We start from the raw sequence: 20470 nt of genomic DNA on the forward strand, positions 1-20470 counted from the left end.
ACTCTGCAGTGCCTGGATATTGTCTGACATTACTGGGCAACTCTGAACTGCAGGGAGTTCTGATAAGGAGGCTATTGCAGATCTGCATGGGAACACTTCCCTTGTCTAGCCGACTGAAAAGCAATTGCTGTAACTGAACTGAAAGTCTGATTGGTAAAATCTATTTTGAACTCTACATTTAATAAAGTTACACCAAAAGCAAAATACAAGTATTGCCGTAGAGTCTTTGCAATGCTCTCCGATGTACTTTGTGCTGGTGGGAGAAATTCCCGTGGTCTTTTTTCAGTCTCACAGTTACAAAGAATGCTATAAAGCAAATGACAACTGAGTATTTTCACCTTATGCAAAAACTGCATTAAGCAAAACACAAACAGGTACATTGGAGCTGCATTTCCAAAGCACGTAGTTTACTCAATGCTTACAATTACAGAGCAGGAAATGAGAGAATCCGTGCACTGAACAAAAAGCCACAACTGTCACATGCAGCCTGTTCTTCCCTCACTTGAATATTCTCCTATTTGAAACACTGTTGCAGATTGACAACAAAATTTCAAGTGATTTTATTTCAGTCAGCTTTGTTCAAACATTAAGAAGAGCATTATTGGTCTGGCAAGTCCTTGCTGAGGATGAAGAGCTTGTTCTTAATTTCTATCAAATTAATGGCACAGAGGGTTTTCATCCTGCAGGTGTGACCTCTCTGACAAATTCAAATTCTGTCTGTTCTTCTTGCAAGGAGGTCTGTACCCACAAGGACAGTGTTGCTTTTGCCAAAAGACCACAGTTTGTTTCCATGTCCAGAAAATTCAGGCACAATTACTTCCCATTTTCCTTTTGCTGTCAAACCAGTGGTTGAACTGTCATTGTTAAGAGGGCTGGATTTGCTTCCCTGCTCTCTGTCGGCACAGGAGCAATTCCTAGCACATGCAGGCAGCAGGGCACAGGCTGTGCTTGCCCTGGGCCAGTGTCTCTGAGGCTCAGCAGGGCAGAGGGACGTGAGGAGCAGGGGGAGCACTGAGGGTCTGGGACAGTGACAAGTTCTGCCAGGCTGCATCAGAGAGGGGCCTGCAGGGTTTGCAGCAGCTCTGCCCCTGGGTGGGTGTCCAGGAGCACAGAGAGCTAAGTGGGGACCCGAGGGCTGGTGCAGCCAAGGTGCTGCAAATGCCTCTGCTGACAGCAGCTCATGCCTGGCCCTTGCACAGCTGGGGGACTGGGAGACATCCAGGGCCAGCATTGCCCTGGGGCTGCTCCACTCTGGAGCTCTCCCACAGGGAACTTCTTCTGGATTTGAGGATTTGCACGGTGGCTTGGGCCATTAAAAATGTGTGGTTCCATTGTCCAGCTTTACTGAGCTGAGGGATCTGCTGGGCACACTGGATATTTTCCACCACTCACCTTCTCTCGCTGCCAAAATCCTCAGCATCAGAATGTTTACATCTGCCACTTGCTTAGAGTAACACAGATCAACACCCATTTCAATGAAAACTTTAATTCCCTGGAAACTGCTACAAGTGCTCTGCTAATATATGTAAACGTTGATTTCAGTCTAAAAATTTCTTCATATAACTACAACAGCTCTTGTAGTAACAATAAATAAATGAACAAGTGTCAGCTGGGACTGTGCAGTTTTGAAAAGCCTCTCCTAAATTCTTGGAGTGGTGAGCACTGTCTGGAAGAGCTGGGGAAGCCTCCTGACCTGGGAGCAATCCAGAAGCAGCCTCACTTGTCCTGGAGGGGTCTGGAGACAGCCAGAAAAAGGGACACTGGGTCAGTATCAGCTCTGTGCTGATATTGTGTCAGCTTGTGCACCTTGCCCTTGGCAGCAGTTGCATTTCTCTCAGAGAGTGTAAAATTCCAGATCATCCCAGGCAGCCTTAGAATGAAAATATCCCAACAGGTTCTGGGCCTTTCCAAGCACAAAGAACTTGTCAGTTTAGCTCTCACTCCCCATTCCCTCCTGCTGGGAACAGCCTGCCTTGGAATTCCTTGGCAGGAAAGCAATGCCAGAGCATCACTGCCGGGTCCTTTGCCCTCTGCACACAAGTGACACAAGTTCCAGCTGTCCCTGCACATGACTGGCCCACACAGACCCCAAGATTTTCAAATCACCCCATCCAAACCCCCAAATCCCCCCATGTCCCCCGGTGTCACCGCTCAGGTGGCAGCAGCAGGTCCCTGAGTGCAGGGACACGTTTCCCTGGGGCAGAGTCTCAGCTGGGAATTGGAGGCTGCTCTGGAGAGAACAGCCAGTCCTTCCAGAGCTTTCCAGACTGCAGAGTTCTGAAGTGTTCCCAATAAAGCCACAGCACTTGCAGTGCAAGTGGCACCCAGGAGAGCTTTAAGCACAGTCCCAGCTCACACAAAGAGCCCAGCCCTGCCCTTTCCCCAGCTGACAGAGCCCTGAGTCCTGGCTGAAATGCTCAAGGGTGCTGTGAGCTGGGTCAGGAAGCAGCTGCATTAGCTGGCACTGAGGAGCTGCCCCTGCAGGGAGCCACAGCTCCTCCAGCTCTGCCCTCAGCTCTGGGAGGAACAGCTGGCAGGAAAGAGCTCCCTGCCAGGCCTGCAGGCTGCTCCAGCTTTGACCTGGGGTGCAGACCCAAAGGGCTCCCTCTCCCCTCTGAGGCCTTGCCAACATGGGGACATTTAGGCTTTTCCTTTAGTTCCTGCATTGGAGAATTGTTTCCCCTCAGATAATCTGCTGCTGCTTTTACTCCTGTGTCTCAGGATAGGCATCAGCAGGCTGCTACCAAACTTAGATAATGATTTCAGGCAAGAAGTTTGGGCTTTTGCACTGGCTTCATTATTTTGTGGGGTTTTTGCTGTTGCTGCAACAGTCACCCTGCTCAGTGCTGCCCGTGTAGCACTGTCACCATTCAGCAGATTGACCCATGGAGCTCAGCTGGCAATGGGGACATCAGGACTGGGGACACAACCACTGGTCAGGCTGGGGACACATCTCCCACAGGTCAGCTTAAGGACACAAGGACACAGCTGAGGTTAAGGACACAACTCCCACAGGTGAGGTGAAGGTCACAACTCCCACAGGTCATGTTAAGGACACAAGGACAGGTCAGGTTAAGGACACAAGGACAGGTGAGGTTAAGGACACAAGGACACAGGTCAGGTGAAGGTCACAAGGACACAGGTCAGGTTAAGGACACAAGGACAGGTCAGGTTCAGTCACAGCTCCCACAGGTCAGGTTCAGTCACAGCTCTGTGTCCTCAGCAGAGGCCTCGGTGTCGCTGCCTCTGCAGGGCAGAGCAGGAGCTGCTGCCAGATCAGGATTTGAACTAAAGGCACAGGAGCTGACCCTGCACTCAGGGCTGAACTCTGCATGTCCCTTCCTCTCTGTCCAGCTCAGAGCAGCCCTTCTGGAGCTCTCTCAAGGATTGTGGGCTCTCCTCTTACCAGGCTCCTCCTTGAGCTGTTCCTGTTGCTTGTGCTGCCAGGCAGGGCTGTCTCAGCTGCAGAACTGTTCACAGGCTGCTCTCCTGGGCACTCAGGGACACACTGACATCCTCCTCAGGAGAAAAACAAGAACAAGTCAAGCAAAGATCACTCAGTATTTCCTTGGAGTCATTTCAGGCACACAGGAGCTGTTCCTCTCCACTCCCAAGGCATGTGTAACACCAGGGGAGCACTGCCCTGATGGTTCACTTGGCAACTGTTCCAAACTCCAAATTTAAGTTGCCAAGAAGAAGCTCAAGTTGGCACTAAATTACCTCCCAGGCAAAACTCAGATAAAGCCAAATAAACCAAACCAATGTTCATGTCCTCACACCAGCCTATGCCAGGAGCTGTAAGGAATCACCCAGCAGAAATCCAGGTGCTCTCCTGGTCCCCAACACAGGTGAGCAAGGACAGATCTCACTGCAGGCTCTGCCCAGGACCTTGTGCTGCAAACCCCACACAAACCACACATTTCTGGTTGGGAACCTCACCCCAGCCCACCAAACTGCACAGACATGAAATTCTAATGTGCTGCATTTTGGAGCCTTCTGCTGCTGCTCCAGATGTAGTTTGAAAACAAACTTGGGTATTTCCAAATGTGGTGAAAATCTGTAGGGTAAAAAACCCAAAAAAGCTGTAACACCATGTAACCAAGTTATGTTTCTGTTCCACTGAGACAGTAAATGCCCAAAGAAAAGCCCCTGGAATTTATCTTTACACAGAACAACATTCTCACTATGACCTCTTCTGGTGTATTCATGTCTTCTTCCATAGCCTGGCCACGGGAACCCTAAAGATGAATTTTTCTGAGTCTGCAAAGTTTCCTTCACTGAGGGAAAGAAAAGCTGTTGAAAACTGTTATAAGTCAGTTTACAGTAGACAAAAGGCATCATACTGTGGAAAAAGGTATGGGTAATTAAAAAAAAAATCCACTTCCTACCTTGCATCTGCTCTTCCCCAAGAAACAATACAAAGCAGGCAAAGGACCTGCAAGCTAACAGAAATACAGAGATATTCATTAGCACAGTAATATGCAAAAGGCCTGCACCATGAATACACATGCAGTAGGTATTTTTTCCATGAAAATAAGCAGCCTAATTTGGCTGACACAGGAGATCATGTCTTATGCTCATTAACGTCAGATATTTTTGATTCCCTCTTCTTTTGAAAATCTTGCTTTAGCAAGCAAACTGATTTAAAAAACTGGTTTAAAGAAGCCTTTACTTTTCTGGACTAAAAGAAAGCTCTCAGTCCTAACCCCAGCACTGCCATCAAGCAGGCTTAACCTCCCAAAAGGCCATTTCAGGTTGGGGCAGTGAAAATTTCTCCTCAAAGAATCTGCCCCAGCTTCAGTATCTGTGACTGGGGCTGATGGCTGCGGGCAGGGAGAGCTCCCTCGGTGCTGCCAAGAGCCCCCAGAGCCTGAGTGTCCTCCTGGGCTGCCACCAGCCACAGTGCCACCATGGCCTCAGTGTCACCAGCCACAGTGCCACCATGGCCTCAGTGCCACCATGGCCTCAGTGTCACCAGCCACAGTGCCACCATGGCCTCAGTGCCACCATGGCCTCAGTGTCACCATGGCCTCAGTGTCACCAGCCACAGTGCCACCATGGCCACAGTGCCACCATGGCCTCAGTGTCACCAGCCACAGTGCCACCATGGCCTCAGTGCCACCAGCCACAGTGCCACCATGGCCTCAGTGTCACCATGGCCTCAGTGCCACCATGGCCTCAGTGTCACCAGCCACAGTGCCACCAGCCACAGTGCCACCATGGCCTCAGTGTCACCAGCCACAGTGCCACCATGGCCTCAGTGCCACCAGCCACAGTGCCACCATGGCCTCAGTGCCACCATGGCCTCAATGTCACCATGGCCTCAGTGCCACCATGGCCTCAGTGCCACCATATTCACAGACTCTCAGCTCTCAGCGCCCTCAGAGCCCTCCGTGCCGCCATTGTCCTGAGACACTCAACCGCAGTGCCGCCATCGGAGTCACCTCTCAGCGCTGTTCTCAGCGGCCTCAGTGCTGACATCGCCCTCAGATCCACCATCGCCCTCAGCCACCCAGCCCCCTGTGCCCTCAGCGCCGCCATCGCCGCACCCCTTACATTTTTAGTCCCGCAACTGCCCTTAGGGTCCCCCGCGCCGCCATCACCCTCAGCCCCTCAGTGCTCCCAGCCTCCGCCAGCCCCGCCATCGCTCAATCCCCTCAGTCCCGCTGTGCCCCCTCGTGCAGCCGCGCTTTTTTAGCCGCCACAGCTCCCGCAAGTGCGGCTCAGCCTCACCGTCTCCTCACGGGCTCCCCGCTGCCTTCGGGCCCGATGTCCCGCTCAGCCTCGGCGCCAGCGGCAGCTCGGGGGACTCGGCCCTCAGCGCCTTCACTGCCGCCATCGCCGCAGCGCCCACAGCGCTCATCCCAGCACTGGGCTGCGTGTGAGGGGAAAAGAGAGCAAAGGAGGAGCGGGAAGGGCCGGGTGTCACTAAACAAACGCCAAGGCGTCCCGCGGGGAGCTCCTAATGATCACCCTGGCTTCAGGCTCTTCTGCCGAGGAAAAAGCAGCAGTACGAGAGAAGAGTGCCGAGGTATGCATCCTGGGAAGGTTTAAGTCGGCTACTAGAATGATTTCTTCTCCACAAAGTGTTAACAAGCATGGGAACAGACTGCTTAGGGCTGTGTTGGTGTCAACATTCCTGGAGAGAGACAAATGCGTCACTAGGGCACAGCTCAGTGGTGGCATCGGTAGTTTTGGGTTAACGTTTGGGTTTAGTGACCTGAGAGCTCTGCAGACCTCACTCCGTGTTCCCTTCACTTGGGGATTCAGGGCTCAGCAACTGCCCAGGAGCGATTTGGCACTGACAGGGACTCGGGGCAAGGTGACACTTGGGGCACACACGGGCACCAGAGGGACACTCAGGGACACTCAGGGACACTCCGTGACACTCAGGGACACTCGGGGACACGCAAGGACAGCCAGAGACACGCAGAGCATGGCAAGTCTCGCTGGCCTTTATTGGCCTGCTGTACGGGCAGCCCCGCGCTGGGCTCAGCGCCGGCGGCGGCGTCCGCGGCTGCTGCGGAGGCTCCGGCGGTACCGGGAGCGGCGGGAGGCCCGGCGCCTCCTGCGCACGCCGCGGCGGCGGGAGCGGCGGCGCCGGCTGCGGGAGCGGCTGCGGGAGCGGCTGCGGCTCCGGCGGGAGCGCCGGCGGTACCGGGCCATGCTGCCGCGGGCGGGCGCGGGCCGGCTCCGCTTTTATAGCCCGGCGGGGCGGCCCCGCCGTGACCTCAGCGCGGACGTCGCCTCTGCGAAGCTCTGGCATCACAAAGGGCTCCGCCGCGCCCTCACTCCCGTGGGACACTTCGATTCCCTAATCCCAAAATACACAGGGACTCCCTGGTACTTGACTCTAACAGCAGCCACTTTTGAAAGAAAACGACAAGGTAAAGAAATGACATAATTTGGTTTTGTCATATGTCACATATAGGGTGAGTTACACGTAGATGCTGAGGTGTTCCTTATGCAATGGAGTTCAGTCCTTTGTTACTCAGGGATCTGCTGCTACTGCTGAAGTTCATCTGTCAGGTGCTTCAACTCCCAGCAGCAAAGGTGTGTTGGATCACTGGAGAACAGGACAATCAGAGAGCTCTGTTGCAGATGCAGAGCTGTGCTGGGCAGGACGGTGGAATGGCACAGCCCAGGTGGAACCAGCACTCAGGAGCCACCAGTGCCAGTGCTCAGAGACACCGAGCCCGGCAGAGTCCTGCACTTCTCACTCCTCTGCTTTGGGGGAACCAGCCTGGAGGTGAGGTTTGTGAGATAAAAACAGAGCCCTGGGCATCCTGTGGGTCCTCAGGTGCTCCTGGGCTCCAGGTGTCCACATCCCTTCTCTTGGCTGCCACTTTGATTACCTGTGTGGTGGCATCACCTGCGTGGTGCTCAACAGGGAGCTGACACTGCTGGGTGCCAATTATTCAATTATTAGTCATGTCCTTGCTGTGAATGGAAAGAAATGGCCAATTCTGTTATATTTGCTTTACAGACTACTTTCAAAGAAAAGAAATACAAATGTAATTTGTAATAAAATGTAATTGAAGTTTTAGAAATTGTTTTGGTGCGGAACTATCAGCATCCTAATCCATAATATTTTCTTCATTGTCTGCTCTATGTGTCCAACTGTTGTTTAGGACATCAGGCATCACCCTTCGCTATTTCTCATCATCTTTTATGAAATGACCACGTGTCAGCCATGCATTTTTGGCAAGAACAGGAGTCAAGTTTCCAAAGACAAGCAGAAGGACCTTTTATTTCTTTTTTTGCTACCAGAAAGACCAAAGCACAACTGAGCATTTAGAGAGTGGATACTAAAGAAGAGTCTGATGGCTAAACCTGCAAATGCTTAGCTAGCTTTGCTGTCACTGGAGTCCCTGGTATATGTATCTCTGCAGCCACAGAAATGAAGGGCAAGCCCTGCTGGCACTGATCTCTAAAAGGTATTTTGCTTTAGAGAAGTCTACCACACAAAGGAAGGCTGACTTCAAAGACAAATCCATCTTTAAAGTCACCCCCTGTGGCAACAAGTTTGTGTTCAGGGAATTTCTAAATCTATGCATGGCCAAAGTTGTGGAGCAGAGGTTGATCTTGTGCTGGACTACACACCAGAGCTTTGGGTAGAGGAGAAATACTTGTCTGTCCATGCCTAACGCTGTTTAAATTGTAAAGAGAAAGATAAAGTCACGTGGAAAGTGGAAATTTCCTGCAGCTATTTTACTGCTGGTCCCTCCATAGTTATTGTTCTGTGTAGGTGTGTGGTTTTTGCAGTGGGAAGTCTGCAGTGTTTGTGCAGAGGCTGCAGGCACTGGTTGCTGGGAAGAGCAATAATAATCCATGAAAATAAAATCTTTCCCAGCTCCTGCCAACATTCCTCAGCAGCTGGCACATGCAAAGCAGTTCTGAGATGGAGAAGAGAACAATAAAAAGTGTCTCTAATTAAATGGGGGGAAGATTGTTTCTGAAAATGTGCATTCTCCTTGTTGTAAATCTGATCCCTCAGAGACCTTTTCAAGAAACACCTTTCAAGCTTCAGCAATCCTGTGGCACTTCAGAAAATTAGCATGCAGCATACATCCTTGCTGCTTAGGGGGTTTGTGGTTTTTAAGACATCCTTTTCCACTTTTTCCCTCCCTTTTTCAGTTTATAAGATCTTGATCCTAAGAACTATCAGAACAGAAATTAAGACAAAGGAACACACGTAAAGAATGGCATAATGCAAGTGCAGGAATATTTGCTAGTTCAGTTCTTGCATTCAGTGTCTTTGCTTCACATTGGTTTTGCTCAGAAGCATTTCTCTGCCTTGTCAGCGTGTGCAAGATGCACTTGAGATACAGATCCACAGAATCACAGAGTGACCAAACGCTCAGAGCACCTCTTGGGATTGTTCAGCTTGTCTGAGAGGTGGATCAAGCTTTCAGTCACCCTCATGGCCCGTCACTGGACTCACTTGGCAAGATGAGCTCTCTGTCCCTTGGGGAGGCGACTGTTACAGGAACATCCCATCATTTCTTACCAGCAGGCCCCGAGTTGTGGCACTGCCAGCTGTGAGCTCCAGACACTGCAACCCCGCTGTTCCATACAGTGCCTCCCCTCTGCATCTCCTGCCCTGCCATCACACCTGAGGAGCCAGGAAGCATCCAACAGGACACTGCATTCACAGCACTCATCCCACTCATGCCTAGGATGTCAAATCTCTGGGACTGCAACCAGGCTCCTTTCCTTTATCCCTGGTGCCGTGCACATGGATGTAGAAACATTTGAGGTGTGGTACATTGTAGCCACCAGCTCCTGAAGCAGATGGAGGGATCCCATTCGAGCTTGTTTGTTCAATTTTTGGCATGCCATGCCTTTCCTATAACTGGCGAGACAGTTTTTTGACCCTTTCCCACTTCCAAGCCAGTTTAAACCTCTGTCAAATAGCTCCACTACCTTCTGTGCTGTAACTCTTTCTCCTCAGTGATAAAGCTGCCTCCTGTCAGGTGCCAGTGGATCAGGTGTTGAGTAGATCATCCTGTGGTGAAGAATGCAAAATTTTTCCTTGGATATCAGTCTCAGAGTCAGGTTTGGCCTGACAGATCTGCCTATTACCATCGATACAATTTGGTGTTTTGGGAAGAACTGAGGAAATCACTGCCTGGGCTCATGATCCTTGTAACGTGTCTCATTATAGAGTGGAGCCCTTTGGGATGGGGGCCGGTGGGGTGGGGAGGGGGCTGCCGTGGTCTGGGGATGCTCGAGTCCCCCAGGGCCCTGCGTGGGAGCAGCAAAGGCCATAAATGCGTCACTAGGGCACAGCTCAGTGGTGGCATCGGTAGTTTTGGGTTAACGTTTGGATTTAGTGACCTGAGAGCTCTGCAGACCTCACTCCGTGTTCCCTTCACTTGGGGATTCAGGGCTCAGCAACTGCCCAGGAGCGATTTGGCACTGACAGGGACTCGGGGCAAGGTGACACTTGGGGCACACACGGGCACCAGAGGGACACTCAGGGACACTCGGGGGCACTCAGGGACACTCAGGGACACTCGGGGACACACAGGGACACTCGGGGACACTTAGTGACACTTGGGAACACTCGGGGACACTCGGGGACACTCGGGGACACTCGGGGACACTCAGGGACACGCAGGGACACGCAAGGACAGCCAGAGACACGCAGAGCATGGCAAGTCTCGCTGGCCTTTATTGGCCTGCTGTACGGGCAGCCCCGCGCTGGGCTCAGCGCCGGCGGCGGCGTCCGCGGCTGCTGCGGAGGCTCCGGCGGTACCGGGAGCGGCGGGAGGCCCGGCGCCTCCTGCGCACGCCGCGGCGGCGGGAGCGGCGGCGCCGGCTGCGGGAGCGGCTGCGGGAGCGGCTGCGGCTCCGGCGGGAGCGCCGGCGGTACCGGGCCATGCTGCCGCGGGCGGGCGCGGGCCGGCTCCGCTTTTATAGCCCGGCGGGGCGGCGAGGGACCCGCGTCAGCCCTGAGGTCACAATGCTCCCGGCGCTCCTTGTGACGGCACAACTGCGCACAGCGCTGTCGCCCGTGAGGTCACAGTGGAACCCCCGTGATGTCAGAGCTCCGCGGAGCTGCCATCGCCAGTGACAGCACAGCTGGCCTTTGTGATGGCGGGCTCCAGAGAGCCACCGTCACCCGTGAGGTCACAGTTGGCACGGATGGCATCCCCTGTGACGGCAGAGATTTGCAGGCTGATGTCACCGCTGAGGTCACAGGAGCCACATGGACATGTTGGACATGTCCTGATACTCAACAAACTTCTCTGATTTAGACACACGCATTCCACAACTTCCGTGACAAAATTCTTCAGATCCCTATTAACCTTGAGGCATGTCGGCTGGCGTTTATTTTGTTTTTGGCTAGATTGCAAAATTGCAGTATTGTTATTTCAATTTCCGTGGTGCTGTGCCGGGAGACAAAGGGAAACCATGAGGAATTCCCACTGATGCTCAGTCTCGGCGTGTGCTGACTCTGATTTTTGCAAAACGAAGCCAAGTAAGATTTTCAGCCCTCAGACTCCACCCATTTGAGCTGTCTTTGGTGCTGCTTTCATGCAAAGAAAATGAAGTTCTAAACTCTGCAGAAATGTTTACATGCTTTAACTTTCTTTTTATCTTTCCTTCATAGTGTAGCCCTGGCTACTGTGAAGAATGGATTGCCAGAATCTGCACAACGATCTTTCTTACATTTAAAGGCCAATACAGAAATTTGGCAACAGCGATCAGAGTCCCGGCAACCATTGTCTCCTTCAGCCAGGACACGTCTATCAAGTGTGCCTTATTTATTTAAAGCTTTCGGTTAATGCCTGTAAGATTACGTACATCATTACTGAACTGTAGCTTATTTATTTAAGATTACGTAAGTAAACATCAAACTTTTGTATTACAGAAGTTTCAGCATTGCAACTACTTCTGTTGTTGCCTGTTGTCATATCTGAAGTCGAGTTTTTTTCTGGTCTTGTTCTTTCCTCGGGACTTTGTAATAAATTTATCAGTAGTAGATCCTGGAGACCCGGCACCTCTACTATGCAGCTGTGCAGATTTTAAGAAAAATATTATAGGACAATGCTCTCAGGCACATGGTGTAATGAGGATGTCCTGTGCAGACCACGAGCTGGATTTGATGATCCTTGTACGTCCCTTCCAGCTCAACACATCATATTATTTTGTAATTGGTTCGGTGATTAAGAGAAGAATAAAACTGAACACATGGGAGAATTGGATTACTAGGAACGAGAGAATCTTTAGAGAGGAGCGCCTGGGTGCCTCAGCCGCCTCCCTCAGCCGCCTCAGCCGCCTCAGCCGCCTCAGCCGCCCTTCGCCCGCCCGGTTCCGCCCCTTCTCGGCCCGTCCCTTCTCTCCCTTGCCCGCCCGGTTCCGCCTCTTCTCGGCCCGTCCCTTCTCTCCCTTGCCCGCCCGGTTCCGCCCCGTCCCTTCCCTCCCGTCCCCGCCCCGCAGTCGCCGCCATGGAGGAGGCGCTGAAGGGAGCGCTCGGCACCGCGGTGCTGCGGCCGACCGGGCACACGGGGGGCGGCTGCATCAGCCAGGGCCAGAGCTACGACACGGACCGCGGCCGGGTGTTCGTGAAGAGCAACTCTCGGTCGGAGGTGTGGCGGGGTAGGGATCGGGGCTGGGCAGGCCGTGGGAAGCGGCGTTCCGGGCCTGGTGTGGCTGCAGCAGCAGGGCAGGGACCGTCCCTGTGCTGGCCCTGCTGAGCCACAGCTCGAGTGCTGTGCCCACTGCTGGGCCCCTCACACGGGAACTGAGGGGTGGAGAGCCCAGAGAGGGGAACGGAGCTGGGAAGGGGCTGCAGAATCCCTGAGGGGGCTGGGAAGGGGCTGCAGAATCCCTGAGGGGGCTGGGAAGGGGCTGCAAAATCCCTGAGGGAGCTGGGAAGGGGCTGCAGAATTCCTGAGGGAGCTGGGAAGGGGCTGCAGAATTCCTGAGGGAGCTGGGAAGGGGCTGCAGAATTCCTGAGGGAGCTGGGAAGGGGCTCAGCTGGAGCAAAGGAGGCTCAGGGGCCCTTGTGGCTCTGCACAGCTCCTGACAGGAGGGGACACTGGGGGGATTTGGGATCTGCTCCAGGAACAGGGACAGGAGGAGAGGGAACAACTCAGGCTGGGCCAGGGGAGGGTCAGATTGGACATTAGCAGCAATTTCCTTCAGGAAAAGCTTGTTAAGGATTGAAAGAGGCTGCCCAGGGAGATGTAACATCCCTGGAGGGTGTAACAGTGTGTGCAAGTGATGTGGCGGTGGCTGAGGCAGCCCGGCAGGTGTAAATAAAATTGTCTGCTGAGGGTGTGTACAGCTTCTGTGGTTTTAATTAAACCTTTCGTTCCCTGCACACAAGAAAGAGCTTTTCCCAGTGAGTGATACCCTTTTCACTCAGTTGTTGAGTTGTACAATGCAACTTCCTTCTTCATTACACTTTGCAAAAAGGGAGATCAGGTGGAATTTTAAAGATACTCCATACTTGTGTTTATCACATCAATAGCTTCAGTGGCAGAATATGAGTCAGAGCTTGTATTTACCCTTCATAGAAAGCAAATGTGTTTGAAAGTATGCATGCCACTGTATCTATTCCAAATTTCTCAACAATTTCTGATCACGCTGGGGAGCTGAATGGGGGTGGTAACATGGGATTATACAGGAAGGTTATCTTGCTTTGCAGAAGAGAGTTTGAGTTGGTGTAGCCCTTCCTTAGGCATTTGCTAATTCTCTGTTTAGCTATACAATCCAGATAGCTGCAAGATCAGGTTTGGGGGGGGGGGGAAAAAGAGAAGATCTGGATAGATTTTCTATTCAGCAATTTCATTTAGTATGATTTTGCCTGTGTGTGGACCCTGAGTGCTGATTAATCAGACTTTGTTGAAGTGCTGTAAATGCTGTGTTGTGTGAGCAGCAGCTGCTGTGCATCAGCAATTCTTACTCTGAGCAGCTGGCTTCAGCCAAGTGTGATGCTTTAGACAGAGACACAGCATTTCCTGATTTCCTGTGGGCACAGGTAACTCATGCCTGGGTAAGTCAGACAAAGAACAGCCAGAGATGTGTCCCAGAGATGGTCAGAGGGATGGAGCCCCATGAGGAAAGGCTGGGAGAGCTGGGATTGTTCAGCATGCAGAAAAGGCTCTGTAGAGACATAACTGCACCTGAAGGGAGCCCACAGGGAAGAGATTTTTTACAAGGACCTGGAGTGACAGGGCAAGGGGGGATGGCTTCAAACTAAAAGAGAGTGGGTTCACGTCAGATATTGGGAAGAAATTCCTGACTCTCAGAGTGGCGAGGCCCTGGCACAGGGTGCCCAGAGCAGCTGTGGCTGCCCCTGGATCCCTGGCAGTGTCCCAGGCCAGGCTGGATGGGGCTTGGAGCAGCCTGGGACAGTGAAGTTGTCCCTGCCGTGGCAGGGGTGGGGCTGGGTGATGTTTATGGATGTCTTCAGGTCTCTTCCATCACAAACCATTCTGTGATTGCCTCTAGGCTTTGGAATTTTTAGTTGATGTCTACTGCAAATTGTCCTGTGACTGTGTTATGTGGATCATTGAGCTAGCATTCTCTTCCTATTTTATTCATTCTACTTCCCTGCTTTTGATTTCATCAGATATGTTAAATTTCCCTCTTGCTCTTTCTACAACCCCTGTCTGCCTCTTGGAGAGAAGCATTTCTTCACATGATGAGTGTCACTGGTCTCAGGGGAGGAACAGGTGTGGGTAACAGTTGCAGAAATAGGTCCCAAATTCAGAATGTTTTCCAAGCAGATGCAGTTGGGGGTGGCTTGGGTTGTGCAGGTGTGATAAGGGGCATTTGGCTGCTACATTTGATTCCCACCCATGCCCTTCCCCCATGAAGTAAAAGAAAACACCATGGAAAACCATTCTGGTGAAAGTACTGGAACACAAGTATCATGAGGCACAGCTGAAGGAGCTCATACTTTATTTAAAAGCAGTTGCAAACAGACTTTCTAAATTATAGAGAATTCTAGAACCTAAGATATTTTTACTTACTTTATGAAGTGAAATTACTGTAATTGTAAAACTACTGTCCAGTCTATTGGTGTGGTTTTGTTTGTATCTTGTGTGTGGATAAACATTTCCTCCAACCTTTATATGTAAGTTTTTACAAAATTCATTGATTTTTGTGGAACTTCTTTGTTTATCTGTGACTGATGCTCATGGACACTAATGCTTTCCCTTAATATCTGGCAGGCCAGAAGAATGTTTGATGGAGAAATGGCAAGTCTGGAAGCCATCCTGAAAACACAGACCATAAAAGTGCCCAAACCCATCAAAGTTATAGAACTTCCTGGGGGTAGTACTGCATTTGTGATGGAACATTTGGAAATGAGGGGCTTAAACAGGTAAAGTGTTGTCTTTGCCTCCTTTAAACAGAAATTTTGACTGTTGTGATAGTTAGATCACTTGTTTTCATTGGGGAAACTTGTTTTTTTCTAGAGTAAGTCAAGACAATATTGGAAATCACACAGCAGAGAGCTGTATAAAATACTTCATAATGCCTCACCTAGCAAACTGATAATACATACCAAAGCGAGTTCTGGTTAGTTTTGGGTTTGTTTGCTTAGGTAATTAGTAATTTTTACAGTAAAGTTTCATTTCACAAGAAGGAAAATGACCAGTCTGATCACCTGGTTTGTGTACTTTCCCTCTACATAAGCACCAGTTTATTGCTTGGCATGATTGTGCAGAGGCACTTCCCCAAATCAATTAATCTTGATTCCATTATTTTATGCTTTTATCCTCATTTTAATAGTTTCAAACTTTTGACCCTTCTCTGTGACAAGCACTTAATATGATTAATTAATCTGATTCCATTAGGGAGGTGATCAATTCCTCATCTCTCTCTTGGAACAAGCCAGTTTAAAGTCTTGCCCCTCATCCTGCTTGTTGGCAGAGTTTCTAATTCATGAAGAACCCTCAGTGAGTCCCAACAGAAAGATGTTGCTGTTTTCAGCTCAAAAATTATACTATTGGCATGCAGATTTCCTGTGTTAATAGGAACAAGTTGAAGAAATAACTTTGCCTTACAGAGCAGGGAAAGTTGAGAAAGGTCAAAGGCAGTAAAAGGAATGTAATTTTGTTAACAGAGGAAGCATCTCTTTGTAATATCTGTAGTTACTACAAGACTCTTCTGAACTGTGTAGAGGATGAGGTTTTATTAAAAATATATAGGGAACTAGGACCCTGTGACTCTCACCATATAGGCATATTAGGGAAAAGCAGCTGGAAGCAGCAGTAGAAAGAAAAGCATCAGCCTTGTTTGGTTCTATTTCCCAAACACAGTTTACCAGAGTTAAAAAAAAAAAATAATAGGCATTACGTGTTGTGCATGCTTTCTTACACGTATCTTAGAGAAAGTCCTTACAGAAGTGATACCACACAGAAATTAGAATTGGTAGTTTCTCCTTGTTAATAAATTTATGATTACTGCTCACTTTCACTTTTAGTGGTGTCAGAAGCAGCCAGGTTAGTACATTTTGTGCTAGTATGCAGCCTTGATAGGAAGACAAGGTGTTTATAACTGGAATACACTGAAAAATTATTTTCTTAGAGGTGTAGAACTGCTTTTACTTACTTGATACATCTGTTCAAGTAACTCCTGGAATATCAAGACCTGGTTCTGTTCATGTGTCAGTGGTACTCAGATTACTTTTTTGTGTCCTAGACATTCAGCACTGCTTGGAACTCAGCTGGCTGATCTTCACCTTCATAACCAGAAACTTGGAGAGAAGATGAAGAAAGAAGGGAGCACAGTTGGTACATTACACAGCTGTTTGCAAATTTAACCAAGTTGATAATAATCTACAAAGCAGTTAAAATTACTTTTGCTACTTGAGGACAAGTTTATCTTCCCCTGAAGATAGCATGGGAATAGGTTTGGATGAAACAGACCCAGCAGGGATTATCTTTGCTTTTGTTCGCTCTGTTTGGGTCTGTGTAAGCAAAACACATACTCAGTTTTGAACCCTTGGAAGCCCAAACCACAATTTGTGCAAAGACATGGTATCAGAGGAGATGAAGAAACTCAAAATACAATTTTAAACAGTGGAATACAGCTGCTTTACATCGAACTTTAAATTTAAAAATAGCCACATTGCAACCATAAAAAGAACATTAAAGTGCAATTTTTTTGTTCTCAGTAGCAGCAGCATTGTACTCTTGCATAGTTTTAAAGGTTCATTTGTGTCATGTATGCTCAGTATTTTGTCACCTTTGCTGAATTTTTATCTTTGTTTTGAAAGGTAAAGGACAAGGGGAAACGGAAGTTCAGTTTGTGGATCAGTTTGGCTTTCATACTGTTACCTGCTGTGGTTATCTTCCACAGGTAGGCTGTACTTCATCAGACTGATAGAATTTTAAATTTATCTTTTTTTTCCCCTTCAGTGACATAGAGGATCAAAATCATCATAATGGAAATAAATGAATTGATGTTGAGCCATGAAAATAAAAAAAAATCCATGGTTCCGCCTGCTAAAGAAGGAAGTGCTTTGGTCAGCACTTATAACTGCTTGGACATTGGTAGCTCTTCAATTTCTTGGACTTTAATAATTAAGAGAAAATTATTCCCCCAATTTAATGTTTTAAGATAACATTTGATTAAATGATGATAGCATTTACTGTCCTGGATGGTACCAGCACAAAGACTGTGTGGTCCTCAAAAGGTTTATTTGAAAAATAAGGAAATCTGCCTTTTGTGTGGTGTGGAACTCACATCTGCAGTGCTGCTCTTTCAGGTGAACGACTGGCAGAGTGACTGGGTGAGTTTCTTTGCCAGACAAAGGATCCAGCCCCAGATGGACATGGTCGAAAAGAAGTCAGGTGACAGAGAAGCAAGAGAACTTTGGGCACAACTGCAGGTAGGAGCAATTCTCTCAGTTCTCATTATTGGGGGAGCTGGGTGTACTTAAATTTTATTTTCTTAAAACAGTGTTCCTGTTTGTTAATTTGCACCAGGTTCTGTTGGTAGGAGGTTCCAGTTTTTAGGGATTACACTGTCCTTATTCTAAGGTATAATGGCATTTGCCACATTACCCTATTCTAATATTCCAGAGTGAATTCCAGATACCACTTTGCCTGCTTGTTTGGGAAATAGTGGGTGGAGTTCATGTTCTCATTCCCTGTAATGTGTTCATGATGAGAAATGTACATAAGCAGTTCTGCCCTGCACACCTTGTCTGTTCATTCACTGTTTGCACCTGATTAAGTGACTGCACTATTGGCTCTTTGGGTCCTGCTTTCTGGAAATTTGGAAATTGACATCCTTGAGCTTTCTAATTATCAAGTGTTGGTGGTTGTTGTTACTAAACCTGTTAAATATCTGAGTTTCAAGGCTTTTATTTTCTTGCTAAAAAAGATTTAGATAACTATTCTGCTGCTGTCTTTTATGAAAAATAAGAGTCCTCTGGATGTCCTCATCATCTCAGTTGATGAGGTCTATGGTGTTTCAAATTATGGGTTTTAAGATGCTTCAAGCATGCCGATAAACCTCTGCATTTTGGGGTGAATGATTGTAGTAATTCACATCTTGCTTTTCTCTCCTGCAGCTGAAGATACCCAGTTTGTTCTGTGATGTGGAAATCGTTCCTGCTCTCCTGCATGGGGATCTCTGGGGAGGAAATGTGGCTGAGGATGATTCTGGTCCAATTATCTTTGATCCAGCTTCTTTCTACGGCCATTCAGAGTACGAGCTTGCAATAGCTGGGATGTTTGGTGGCTTCAGCAGTTCTTTTTATTCTGCTTATCACAGTAAAATTCCCAAAGCTGCAGGGTTTGAGAAACGCCTGAAGCTTTATCAGCTGTTCCACTACATGAACCACTGGAACCATTTTGGTTCAGGGTACAGAGGGTCTTCTTTAAACATTATGAGAAACCTTGTAAAATAAGTTGCAGCTTAAGCCAAATGCTTCCTGTGTTGTTTGGAGGGCCCCATACTTGGTGGTGCAGCTGCAGGAGTAGTAATGTTAAAAACAACCTGTGTGACCCTTGACCTTGTAAAAGACCTAGAACCAGTGACTCCTGCTGAGTACCAGGTGTGAAATAGTCATCCCTTTTTAGAACAGCTGGGGATAACTCCACAATGGAAAAAAAAAAAGGAAGGAATTTATTCATTTGCACAGTGAATAAATGTCTCAGTGTCCAGAAAGCACGTGAGACTGTGCAGGGTAATGCAAATACAAAATACAGATACTGACACTGAGGAGATGCCTAAAAGGAGGTGCTCGCTGCATTTTGCTGTGTCTTCCTGCCTCTTTCAGCTCTTCACATCCAGCTGTGAGCATGAGAGCAAATCATAACAACAGAGCCTGAAAATCAACAGGAAAATTATGTAACAGGAACTCTGAGGAGGGATTTGGACTTGCTCTTAATTTTCACAGAATCAGAGTGGGCGAGGTTGGGAGGGGATCACAGATTCTCATCTAGTCCAACCTCCCTGCCTAAGCAGATTACTCAGGATTGGGTCCAGAGCCTTTTTAAGACCTCCAGGGTTTTGCTGATTGATTCCATTGGATGCAGACTGTTGGTGCCTCCTGGAATGCTTGTAGGCTGCTCTGTGCTTTCTGGTCACTGGGCTTTTATCCACAGCAATTTTGCTTCCACCAGAACTAGTTCTCTTACTTTTTTGGATTATGCTTTTGTCCAGTAGCATGCATTCTTTGAGAACTTTCCCAGTAAGACACTTTTCACATGCATACCTGGAAGGTGTGTTCTCTAATGAAATCAAACCTGTACATGCTTCACTAAAGTCACTCAAAAAAAAGGTGGAAAAAAGAGAAAAAAATTAAAAATATAACTTGAAAGGGGAAGGAGGTCTGGGATGGCTCACAGGCTGTAACCCTCTGCTTCTCCATAGGAATGCCTGTCAGGTAATTCTGTTCCAAGGGGATACTACTGCTTGTGCTTCCTGATAGCAGTGTGTTTATTAACAATAGCTTATTTATTCTGGCACAAGGATTAGTAAACCACACTGGCACCACGAGTGTGCCTGTTGTCAAGGCTGCACTATTTGTACACCTGTGCTCGTGAGACTTGAAGTGCTTCACTGTTCACTGTAAAATATTCTGTGTAAAGGTCTCCTAGGGCCTCAGTCACATGAGGAAGAGGAAGATACAGACATCTCTGGATAACCTGGCAAGCAAGGGGGTCTTCCTTCCCTGAACTCTCACATGACAGTCCCCACTAAGTGCATGCAGTAGCTGTTGTGGTAAGAGACACAAACCAAGGGAAGTAACATGTCACTCACAGAGCAGCACCTCACCAGTGTCAGGAGTCCTTGATGAAAGCTCCACAGACTGTGGCTTTTGCCTCCAAGGTGTTAACACTGAAATTGTGCTCTTTTTGATATAGGCTGGTAGTGGTGCTTCTGTGCAAGCCTGCCAGGTAGGTGAGAGAAATGCATGATGCTAAATGCACTTTGAGTATTGGGGAATGACTTTTATTAACTAAAACTGCTTTGCACTGGATATTGGCAGTTTACTGAGGGTTTTCTAATTGCTAGTGTGGCTGTAACTTACACAAATTGGAAACAAATTTGGAGAAGACTGGTATTCGTTACAACTTTCCTTAATTCTACCACTTTACTCACTGGCTGTTTGACTTCCTGCAAAAAATCTGCTTGGAATAATAGGTTTTACTTTTACCTTGTTGCCTGAATAAAAGGTTTCCTAGTTGATAATTGTCTCTGTTTTCTGAATTAAGCCCTTATATCTTAGTTTATTCTTGAGGAGTTACTTGCTCTGACCTGTTAAAGATCTTTAGTTTGTTAGATAAATTATTATATTTGGAGGTGTTTCTGGGAGTGTGCATGGTCATGGATTGATTTGGAGCAGTGTGCCACTGAAGAAAATTCACATGTTCATTACAGTGCAAGTCAAGGTGTTAATTTTCCTAAAATACATAAATACTCTTCATTATTAGCAGGGGAAAATTAATATGAAAGTGGATTTTCTGTCAGCTGTATCTGTGGGATA

General features: G+C 48.4%; 1 protein-coding gene across 3 annotated transcripts; it reads left to right on the top strand.

Annotated features, from left to right (window-relative positions):
• The first annotated feature begins 11918 nt into the window (after nucleotides 1-11918).
• Nucleotides 11919-19272, top strand: LOC306814877 (ketosamine-3-kinase-like). Of its 3 annotated transcripts, XM_079331369.1 has the most exons (7): nucleotides 11919-12098; nucleotides 14694-14845; nucleotides 16168-16259; nucleotides 16745-16827; nucleotides 17237-17359; nucleotides 18047-18183; nucleotides 18758-19272. In XM_079331369.1, exons 1-7 carry the CDS (start codon nucleotides 11958-11960, stop codon nucleotides 18807-18809), a joined length of 780 nt encoding a protein of 259 aa, XP_079187495.1. In that variant the 5' UTR covers nucleotides 11919-11957; the 3' UTR covers nucleotides 18810-19272. The 3 variants fall into 3 exon arrangements, with proteins under 3 accessions (XP_079187495.1, XP_079187493.1, XP_079187494.1); XM_079331367.1 differs by having other exon boundaries at nucleotides 11920-12098; nucleotides 18047-19270; XM_079331368.1 differs by having other exon boundaries at nucleotides 11937-12108; nucleotides 18047-19271.
• Nucleotides 19273-20470: the final 1198 nt, after the last annotated feature.

The sequence above is a fragment of the Erithacus rubecula genome (genome assembly GCF_903797595.1).
Source record: "Erithacus rubecula genome assembly, contig: SUPER_Z_unloc_3, whole genome shotgun sequence".
Taxonomy (NCBI): domain Eukaryota; kingdom Metazoa; phylum Chordata; class Aves; order Passeriformes; family Muscicapidae; genus Erithacus; species Erithacus rubecula.

Bases quoted from the DNA above. Each gene is read 5' to 3' on its own strand.
- LOC306814877 (XM_079331367.1), top strand. From the start codon at position 11,958: ATGGAGGAGGCGCTGAAGGGAGCGCTCGGCACCGCGGTGCTGCGGCCG. The intron at 16,260-16,744 runs GTACATTACACA...TTGTTTTGAAAG, and splicing joins GAAAGAAGGGAGCACAGTTG to GTAAAGGACAAGGGGAAACG. The intron at 16,828-17,236 runs GTAGGCTGTACT...CTGCTCTTTCAG, and splicing joins GCTGTGGTTATCTTCCACAG to GTGAACGACTGGCAGAGTGA.